At 55.4% G+C, this 10,898-nt stretch overlaps 1 protein-coding gene across 1 annotated transcript in view; it reads right to left on the reverse strand.

Annotated features, from left to right (window-relative positions):
* The window catches only part of KCNK3 (potassium two pore domain channel subfamily K member 3), a 38,045-nt gene extending 34,047 nt beyond the window's left edge, over window positions 1-3,998 (reverse strand). Inside the window, exon 1 of the mRNA XM_081797078.1 lies at window positions 3,606-3,998. Coding sequence (XP_081653204.1) covers window positions 3,606-3,888 — 283 coding nt within the window. The 5' untranslated portion in view covers window positions 3,889-3,998. The remainder of the gene's footprint in view (window positions 1-3,605) is intronic.
* Window positions 3,999-10,898: the final 6,900 nt, after the last annotated feature.

Consider the following 10,898-nt stretch of genomic DNA (forward strand, 5'->3'; position numbering starts at 1 on the left):
CGAATGAGAGCGTATGGAGCCTGACAAAGAGTAGACAATAAACGGTGGCTGCTAGTATTATTGTTGCTGTTCCTGCTGTCAATAATAATAACAAATACGAGGCATCCTGAACGAGTGGAAGGAGCGGAGGCCCGGGAGTCAGGTTCGGCTAACCCCTGGCTGGGTGACTCCTGTCACCTCTCTGGTTCCTTATCTGTAAGAGGAGGGGGTGCCACTAGCTGATCTTGAGTCTCTTTCCAGCCCTGACAGCCTCCGGGCTATGAATAGATGGGGCTGGGGCCCCGGAGGAGTTTAATGACTCAACAGCCAGAGAGGTTAAGCTTTCCCAGAAAAGAGTTTCCGTTTGCATTTGATGAACTTAGGGCACAATAAAGGAAGGGTTTCCTGGCTGGGAGGCCAGGGATGAGGGAGCTGGAGGAATCCTTGCAGCCCATGGAGACTGTGACTAACCAGGTGAATGACTAACTTAGACCCTGCCGACCCTCAACCAATCGGGGCTGCCCGAGAGTGCCCTGCGAGCTGGCATCACTGAGCACGTCCTGGCCATGCCAATTTCAGCTGGCTCTGGGCTTCACAGCGTATGGAGGCAGAAGAAGCAGCCAAGAGACCGGCAGGGAAAGAACACTGGGCTTGGAGTCAGAAGACTTCAGGCTCTAACTCTGCTGCTCACCAGCTGCATGACTTTGGGGGAGTCCCTTCCCCTCCTTTCCCTCCATGCCTCCATCTGTGCAATGGAGCTAATAATTCCTGCCCTGGCAACTTCCCTGAGCGGCGAACGCTGAGACTCAAGTGATGAGATGAGTGTGCATTGGGATCACTAAGTGGGGGGCTCTGTCATTTTTCTATCCCAGTGTGAGTCCCGGTGCCTCAGGAGAACTGTTTGGGTCCCCAGAGGGGTCAGGTGGACAGAGGTTGTTGCCCCTGGGTTTTGGGTCACCATCAGTTTCATACAGGGCCCCTTCTGGCCATCTGATCACAGCCCAGACAGGCTTGTCTTAGAGCAGAGCCCCTGTGGACCGTTTCCAGCCAGATGGTGTAGCCAGAGAGAGAGGTGACAAAAAGCCAGGGAGGGTTGGGTGGGGCAGGAAGTGGGCAGTGCCTTTCTGGGGCCCCCACAGAACTAGGGTGGTGCATTGATGCTGTCTTTCCTCTTGCCCAGTGCTGTATCAATAAATATCACCAGAACGGCACTCGGTCTGCCTCTACCCCCAGCTTTTAGCATCTGTCTGGGTAAGAACTATAAGCACTTTGGGAAACGGCAGGGATGGAGGGGAAGGATGATGCCCTTTCATTTCTGCACACCTTCAGCCCATCAGTAGCATTCTCTGAGTGCTCGTGTGCCAGCGCTGGGAGAACAGAGATGGGAACCACAGGGCCCTGCCCACACGGAGGTTAACTGCAGTGCAGTTAAAGAGACAAAACACATCCCCTAAAATGTAAATAACCATGCAAGAGAGCCTACACTGTGTCACCCAGGTTGTCCTGACAGTGAGTCCTGCAGTTGAATACAGTGGGGGCCTGGGATGGTCTGGGAGACTTCAAGGAAGAAGTGGGATTGGAGCTGGACCTGGAAGGTTAGCTTGGAAGACAAAGAGAAGACAGAGAAAAAGGTGTGCCCCATAGGCACACTGAAGGTGTTCTCAGGAGACAGTCTGACTGCAGTGGAGGGATCATGTCTGTAAGAACTGAGAAATGAAGTTGGAGCCAGAGTTAGAGCCAGGTACGAAGGTCCTTCGAATTTGGAGTAAGGAGCATGGACCAGATTCCACGGGCAGCTGGAAGCCACTGAAGGCTTCTGAGAGGGTAGTGGTATGGTCAGAGCTGCACGTTGGGGAGATTCTTTCTGGCAGCATTGTCTAGGGGGAGCTCATTCCATGGGGGAATGAGGCTGGAGGCAAGGTCAGTTGGGAAGTTACTGTGGAGCTAGGGACCATGGGACTGAGAAAGAGGACACACAATCAAAGGCACCACTTGTGGGAAGAGGAAGGGGGAAAGCCTAACTCATTGTTCAGTGCTCCTGAAACCCTGGCACATGGCAGGGAAGTGGGGGAAGGGAGGCTCCTTTCTGGGCAGGTCTGAGTCTGACTATTCTGCCCTAAACTCACAGGGTCAGCAGGACCCAGAGGTGCCCCCATTTGAGCCACATCTACTCCTGGGGCCCTTTTCTTCCTCTTCTAAGAGGGGAATCCAGAGACTACATAGCAGAGATCCCCATGGACCCCAGAGAGGAGTGGAGCCTTGGGACAAAGTCCTGCAGTGGATAGATTGCAGGAACAGCGTCCAGTCCTGCTTTTTACCCCCTCAACTCCTGTGGACTCCTAGGAAAACACTGCCATCTTGTCATGGGCTATACCAAGTGGCAACGAGCCCCTGGGAGCTCAGCCAAGGCAAGGAGGGGGACCAGAGAGAGGAGAAGGAATGGGAAAGATGGAAGCCTGGAGGCATCCCAATGGGCTTTGGGGGAAGGTGGGCTAGGAGCGTGCCAGCACTGGGCGGAAGACTTGAGATCATTTTAGCCAACCCCTCATGGTCTGGAGGTGAGCCTGAGACCCAGACAGAGGAAGGGACTTACCCAAGGTCACGTAGTGGGAAAAGTGATGGAGCAGGGCTGGAATGAGTCTTGGGAGCCAGTGAAGTGTTTACTCCTATCTGGACACTTCCAAATAGCACTGGAGATTCCTTTCCCGGACATCCATTTGTGTGCTTTGTGTGTGCGTGCCTCTGTCTGCCCTGTGTGTGCTTGTGTGTGTACCTGTGTGTATGTGTGCCTGTGCCTATGTTGTGAGACAGTCTGTGTGTGTGTGTGGCCTGCCGCACCGCTGTGTGGAGAAGGGAACTGAGGCCATTCCTGCGGGTTGACTGTTTCCCCGGGACAACAGAGAAGGCAGACAGAGCTGCATCTGGCTTCCAGCACCAAATCTGCTGCCCTAAGAAAATTAAAGGCACTGGCTGGCTGTGCCCAAACTCTGGGAGCAGGACACACACACACACACACACACACGCACGCACGCGCGCGCGCGCGCACACACACACACGCACGCACACACACACACACACTCCAAGCGGCACTCACAGAGGCAGTTGGAGGGTGTTTTAGGCACCCAGAGTAGGCAGGAGTGCCACGGAGTGCCAGAATACCTGCATCCACACGTCTCCCTGGAGCCCCAGCCGGTGTAGACACGCCAAGGTGCGGAAGCCCATCTGCCAGGGACCCGGAGTTGCGCGCTCCCCGCCGCTCTACACTCAGCTCTCCGCTCCAGGGCCTGGCCCGGCCACACCCCTCCTCCCCAGCCTCCGCCGGTCGTTCCTGCCCCTCTCACACACTTCAGAGTCCCCTGAGGCCCTCGCGCAGCCTGGCAGGGACAAGTTAGGGCTGGCCCGGCCGGAGAGTCAGGTCCGGAGCCAGGAATCGACGCCTCCCCCGAGTCCTGTCACCGCGGAGCAGACAAGCCAGGCTGAACTCGGGTTTCTGGCAGCGCGGGGTTCGGCGCCTAGACCCTCTCCGGGGGATTACCCCCCGCCCCGCCAGCCCTGGCCGGCTCGGGACTACCCCGCGACGCGGCGCCCAGCCCCCGGGTCCCCGCCCCCCGCGGGCGAATAGTTACCGATGGTGGTGATGACGGTGATGGCGAAGTAGAAGGAGCCGGCGAAGCGCCACTGCACGCCGGCCTTGTGCGGCTTGAGGCGCAGCACGACGCGCTCGAGCTCCTCGTAGCCGCCCTGGCTGAGGTTGTAGCGCGCCCGCAGCTCCTGCTGCCGCAGCTCCAGCCGCTGCCGCTCGATCATCTCGGGCTCCGACTCGAGCGCGTCGAAGACCGCGGCGCCCACCAGCAGGTAGGTGAAGGTGCACACGATGAGCGCCAGCGTGCGCACGTTCTGCCGCTTCATCGTCCCACCCGAGCCGCCGCCGGCCCCCCGGCGCCCCCGGCCCGCGCCCCGGCTCCGGCCGCCGCTGCTGCTGCCCCGGAGGCGGCCTGGGGCATGGCTGCGCTCGCGGCTCCCCAAGCCGGGCACCCGCTCCGCGCCCCGGGGCCGCCGCCGCCAACGCCGCCGCCGCCGCCGCCGCCGCCGCGGAGCTGTCCCTTCAGCACCACCCACCGCCCTCCTTCGCCCGGCCCCGCTCCCGCCCCCCGCCCCCCGCCCGCAGGCCTCCTCCTCCCGCCAGCCCTCCCGCCCAGCCAAATAAGGACTGGGGAGACGCGCCGAGGGAGGGAGGAGGGGGGCTGGCGGAGGGGGAGGGGAGGGGGAGAGAGCGGGAGAGCGGCGGAGAGACCGGGCAGGACCGAAGGAGAGAGACCCAGGAAAAGAGATAACTAGGCAGAGAAACGCCTGTAACTACAGAGAAAGAGAGAAAAAGAGGCAGAGGGGGGTGTGACAGATAAGGAGATAAAGCCAGAGGTAGACTCCTAGGCACAGAAAAAGAAGCGGCAGGCAGAAAAATACAGAGCGAGAGAGGCACAGAGCGAAAGATGGAAACAGAAAGAGCGACAAAGACAGGGAGACCTGGATAGCTGGAGATAAACTGAGGACGGAAAAAGAAAAGCAAGGGAGGGAAAAGGAAGAAGCAGAGCGAGCCGCCTCCCGCCTCCCCTCCCCCCGCCCCGCCTCCCCCGATCTCCACCGAAATTACAGCATGCTTTAGTTGGAAGGAACCTTGGGTCTTGCTGTCCTGCCCTTTATTATGTCCATGGGGAAACTGAGGCACAGAGAGGTCAAGTGACATGCAAGGGCACACGGTGAACCAGGGCCAGCACTGGGATTCAGCCGTGCTTCCCTCCACCCAGGCCACACACCCCCACCCCCCACTGCACACCAGCGCACCAGGCTGCTGGCTGTCTTAGAAACAGCAGGGCACAGCTGTGGACCTGGGCACGCTGAGACCAACACCCAAGGGAAAGCCCTGCTCTCATGAAATGTGACCCTTCCCAGGTCAGCGATGCTCCTGGAACTGGCTGAGAAAGCACAGGCTGAGCCTAAGCCAGTAGTGTTGAATCCCAGGCTCTCCTCTGCTCCCCTGGGGCTGTCGCGTTGTCTTGACATCCATAGCCCCAGTCCTGCACCAGTGGGCCAGGCTGGGCTTGGGGTGGGCTGCCAGAGATAGTGTCGGACATCAACAGGGGGCATCCCAACAGAACAGGGATCTAGCTAGCTGAAAAAGGGCAGGTGTGGCCCAGACCAGGAGGCTTGCTGACAGCCTGGGGGAAACAGGAGGCCTCTCTGTGGCTCAGTGTCTTCTTTTGTCAACATGGTGGTAGTGGCCGTGAGGAGGGGCAGGCCGTGGGACCTCAGATGAGTTGTCACTGCCCCTCTCAGAGTCTCACTTCCTTATCTCCTCGATGAGGTGCCATGGCAGATGATCCCGCAGGCCTTGCTTAGCTTCAAACAACTCCAGACTTGGATGGGCCGAGTGAGCAGAATGATCGGAATGCAAATCCCACTGCCAAGGAGGGTCAGAAAGTCTTTCATGGGACCCTGACATGGGCCACGAGGAGAGACAGGGAAGAGGCCCCAAGGCCCTGACTAAGGGTAGGTTGAGAAGGCAGCCATCCAGAAGCAGGAGAATCATCTGCCCACAGCCTGGCCTGACCTGTCACTGCTGGGCATTTCAGTGCCTCTCTGAGGAATGTTACCAACCCACTGCTTCTTTCAACCATTCATTCAGAGAGTATGTATCAGTCATCTGCTGTGTGTCAGGCTAGGCAGGTTACATTTATTATCTCTAGTCTTACCACAACCCTGAAAAGTAGGTATGGTTATGTCCATTTTAGAGATGGAGAGACTGAGGCAAAAGACGGTGCAGAGAACTGTCCAAGGTCATTCAGCTGGAAGCCTTCAGTCTGCCTTCCAAACCCATTCTCTTCTCCATACTGACCCCTGGAGCCTCAGTTTTTTTCACCTGTAAATGGAATAGCTAATTACACTAGAGTCTTTGATCTGACACAAACTTTCTGCACCCTTGGCCATGAACTCAACCTACTGCAGCCCCCCCACCCCTGGCATCTTCTGGCTCCCTGGAAGACAAGCACCGCCTTTCCTGGCTTCCTCGGGATGAGGGCACAAGTTAGGTTCTGTCCTCCTGGCCACAACTGCCCCAGAAGCCACTTCCCCCAAAGCCCGTCTAAATAAGCAAGGCTCAAGAGGCCTGGTTTTCAGTGTGAAAGGCTGTGTGTCCAGGGTCTGCTCACTTCTGGCTGCCAGTCCAGACTGTTGTGCAGATGAAAGGTGATATTATGAGTGAAAGAGCTTTGGAAAAGGGAAAAAGCTCTCTTTAGGGGCAGGGCATTTATTATTAATTATGATGAAGCTTGTTCTTACAGCACTTCAGAACTAGAAGGACCTTTAAAGACCAGCTAACCTGATCCTCTCATGTTGCAGATGAGGAAACTGAGGCCCAGAGAGTAGGAAGGGGGTTGCTCAAGGTCACACAGGGAGTGAAGGGGGGCCAAAACTTATATCCCATGGCTGGGGTTTCTCCTGTAGCCCCTATATGTGTGGGATCAGGACACCTGCTGGCAGGGGAGGGCAGCACATCCCCACTGTCCTTGGAGCCCAGGAGGTCAGTTTAGGTTGCACCCTCCTGTCCCTTCTCCCTTTCTTCTCTTCAGGAGGGGGAACTGGTTGCGGGGAGCCAGGCCAGTGCCAGTCTAGGTTTCTGAGTAGGCCCTGGTCCTGCAGGTAGGAGTCCCATCAGCTCACCCTTGACCTGCATGGGATAGCGCCAAAGATCTAGAAGCCTATCTCACCTTCTGTCCAGGACTCCTGGGACCTGCCTGTATGGCCCCACCCCTCATGGGGCTGCTTCATCCTCTGCCAAGGGCCACATGTCAGAAAGCACCTCTATCAATCATGTATTTATAAATGCTAAAATCCGCTCCGCTATGACTTCTCTGTGTTCTATTTTTTCGATCTATCGGTGATTCCAGTGGAGAATGCCTTGGGCCAGTTCGAAAGAATTGTTTTACATTCCTCAAATCATGATACTGGCCGGCCTCCTGTGTGATCATTTTCTGAAATCTGATCCAGTATAGAGAACATGGGATGGAGAGTTGGGGTGCCTGGGCTGGGGTCCTGTCTCTTCCACTTGCTTCCTGTGGGACTCAGGGCCAGTCACTCCTTCTCTCTGGGCCTTGGTTTGCACATCCATAAATGGAGTGGTTTGGACCAGGACATGTCTATGCTCCCTTCATTTATAACATCCCATGACCTTCCTGGCCTGCTTCTGCTTCTTTAGTTCTTCCAAGAATCAGGTGCAAAGAGGATTTAGTCACTACTTCTAAGACTTTAGTTTGTGAGGAAGAGTGCACAATCAGAATTAGGATAAATGGTACAGAATGTACCATTAGTTGCTGCATATTATTATGTACTAAACTTTATACACATGTTTTCCAGCTTTGTTTTCCATGTCATTCCTCTCTAAGCTCTGGATACATCTAAGTACTTTCCTGTGTTACTTCTGACTCATGTGGCTCCCATCAGCTGGGATGCTGGTACTTCCTTGACTCTTCCATTGTTTATCTATTGAACTCCTATTCAGGCTTCAAGACCCAACTCAAGGGCCACTCCCTCCATGAACCATTCCCCATTACCTCCAGTCAGAACCACTAGCTCCTTTGTGCTTCCATAGCACCTTGCCTATGCTTCAATTCAGTAGATATTCCTCCTACCTAGTAGGTTGGTCAGTTCTTTAATATCTGTCTTCCCCACTGGCTCATTATCTCCTCCAGGGCGGAGACCCTTCTTATGCTACGCCCCCCCACAGTGGGGAGCTCAGTGCTTTGCACATCAGAGTTATTCCACATGTTTGTTGTGTATTTGGTACACAGCGAAGTCCTAAAAGCATCCTATACGTGTTGGGTTAGAGACCAGCAGTGTCAGCGGGGACAGGAGTATAGAGAGCAGTGTCTGTAGGGAGAAACACCAGGCAATTTGCTTCTGTGACTCTTTGTCAACAGACACTTCTAAAGCTGAAGCAAGCCCTGCCGGGCTGAGGAAAGAGGGTAAAGACACATGTGAGCGTCCTAAGGCCCAAGGAAGCATGTGGAGAGGGCACTGAAGTGGGAGTCTAGACACCCAGAGCTTGGTCCCAGCTGCCACCAACTACCAACTAGTTGGTGGACTTGAGAGAGTGTCACATTGCCTCTCTGTGCCTCAGCTTCCTTTTCTACAGGATGAAAGGGTTGCCTATCTCAAAAAGTCCCATTACTGGTTGGACTGGAGCCTCACATGACATTCTGGTTCATCTTGTCTAGACCAGACCATAAGCTCCTGCAGGGCAGGGGTAAGGCCTTACTCATCTTGGAATACGGTCCTTGGTTTGCTGTAGGAAGGAGTACCCAGAACCATCTTAATATCCACCGAGGAGGAGGCCTGAGAATGGGGGGCCTGGTAGGCCCAGAAGCTGCAGCAGGCTTTGGTTGGTGGAGATCGGCACCAGGGATCCTGGCCTCTGATGGCCCATGGCTGGTTGAGTGGATTCGGGGTGCTTTGGGTATGACTGAGGTGTTTCTTGGTGTATCCCTGAGGGAAAGACATGGAGGATTAGCCTGGATTTACAAAGCATAACCAGTCCCAGTGCAGCCGGCTTGCATTTGTCAAGAGACACTATTTGTTTAACATCTCAAGCCCAAACCAAACACGAAAGGCAGCTGTTCACAAAGGAGAGGCTCTGGGAGCTGTTGGGGAGAAAGCGCCACGCTAGGGGGTGGACACCTGGCTCTGTCCTTAGTCCTGCCCCAGAGGAGCTGGGTGAGCAGCTCTGGATACAGACTTGGGTCTCTCACTAGTGGGAGTGAGAACCAAGCACTTGCTGTGGGGGTCAGGCTGGCTTCATTCGTTCACAGAAAGCCTGCTGCAAAGTCTGCATCCTCCACATTTGACGAATCCCTTCCCCTAGGGACAACCTCCTTGGTGGCCTCCATCTCGGCGTCCGAATATCACCCTGACATGAGCATCTTCGAACGTGTGTCCTTGAGGACCTGCCGGGCACTTTCACTGGGGCACATACTCAGAAGGGTCCCTCAACACTGCTGGACTGTCCTCGGTTCCGCTGTCTTGGTTTTCACTCTCCCCAGCGATGCACGGGATTGCCTGCTTGGCCCTTACTGACTCTGGTGTGATTCATGTTTCTGTTTTTGCCATTTGTATGCGTCTTAATTTTCTACTAATTTCCCCTTTCTCTCCCTTTCCCTTCTCCCTTTAACACTTCCCTCTCTCCCACACTTGGGGTAGGGGCAGTGAGCAGAGCCCCCACTACTGGGGTCTCAGCCAGGCCAGCAGGCGATGAGAGAGATCTGGAAGAAAACCAGCCACTGTTCTTCAGCCTGGGGCATGTATGTGTCCATGTGTCCGTGTGTATGTGTGTGGGGTGAGGGGAGGCTGTGAGTCTAAGACTCTTAGCTTCAGTCTTGGTCTTCCCCTTCCATCTCCTGGCCCCTCTTTTCCCTGCACTCACGTTGTCCTCTGTGTTTGGCCAAGGCTCCAGAAGAGTTCAAGCTAGAGGAAACCCTAGAGGCTGCAGTCTGATGAGGAAGCAGGCCTGGCACAGGGAGCCAGCACAGTTCGCTGGGCTGGAGCTGGGACTCAAGCCCGGCTCTGCTTACTTGGAGCCTTTGGCCGCAAGAGAAGTTCCTTCAACTTGCTTCCATCCCACAGCAAGAATGAAGTCTCTCGCGCCTCTACAGAGACTTGGAGCAGCCACGGCCTGTTTCCCAGCAAACACAATGCTGCTGAGGGGAAAAGCGAGTCTGGAGATCTAGTCAACATCCTCACAAATCTTGAAACCCTTCTTTGCAGGTTTATAGCTTCTGAGAAACAAGCAGAGGCAGCCTGTTCTCAGGACCCAACGCAATAATTATAATAGCACTTGTAATGATTAATCAGCCCGTGAGTATTGAGTGGCGCCTGTAAGCACCCAGAGCAGCGTGTGTGCGCATGTGTGTGTTGGGGGTGGGGAGGGGGCAAGAGAGGTGACTTGACTTCCACCGAGCAGGTTTTAGGTGTCTATCGGTCAGTGGAGGGGCTGGGTCGCCACCACCACGGCACGCCTTGGGTAGCGTCCTGTTCTGGTTAGGGCTGCAGTTCTTTCTGCTGGGAGAGGAGTGCTAACCCCCGGGGTCCCAGTTGCTGGGCTCCCGACCATGCTGGGAGAGAGGAATTGACAAACCAAAGCAGGTTTCAGGCCCATCCATGATTCCTGAGATTAATGAGGGGCCTCATTAGCACGATGGACCTGGCACAACCCAAGGAACTTGGGATGTTCACCTTGGAGAAAAGGTGCAGGGGGCATGGGAGCTGTCCATGGAGGAAGGATTAGCTTTGCTCTGGGTGGCCTAGGAGGGGCCAGTGATCTGTGGGGAGATACTACAGTGGAAGAGCTTTCAGCTCAAAATAGGTAGAACTTTCTCTACACCTCGGAAGAAGGAATGGGCTGCCCATGAGGTAATGAGTTCCCGGTCCGTGGAGGTATGCAAGTACAGCCTGATTGGTCCTTTGGGTTGAGGCTGTTTTAGAAGGATCCAAGGGGCTAGTACAGTGCCTGCTACATCGTAGGTCTGCAAGAAATGCCTTTTGACTTGGTTGCTGAATCTACTGAGTTTGGGGCTGGACTAGACACCTTTTGAAGTTCAGTTGGACTCAGTTCAGCATGTAAGGAGCAGTCCCTCTGTGCCAGGTGCTTTATCCCTCCAACCTTGAAATGCTGCAGTTCCCTGGCCCCAGGGAGGGCTGCACCTGGAGTCTTTGCTAAACCTCCGCAGCCCTGCTTTCTCCCAGCCACCCCAACCTGACCAAAGCCCCACAGACTTATACCCCGTATCTGCCTGCAGAGGCCCAACACTCACAGGTTGGAGGAAGGGCCTAGAAGCCCTAGGACTCCAGCAAGGGAAATGGGCCTTTGGCAG

This window comes from Leptonychotes weddellii, chromosome 10, assembly GCF_054177405.1.
Source record: "Leptonychotes weddellii isolate Sample4059 chromosome 10, ASM5417740v2, whole genome shotgun sequence".
Lineage (NCBI taxonomy): Eukaryota > Metazoa > Chordata > Mammalia > Carnivora > Phocidae > Leptonychotes > Leptonychotes weddellii.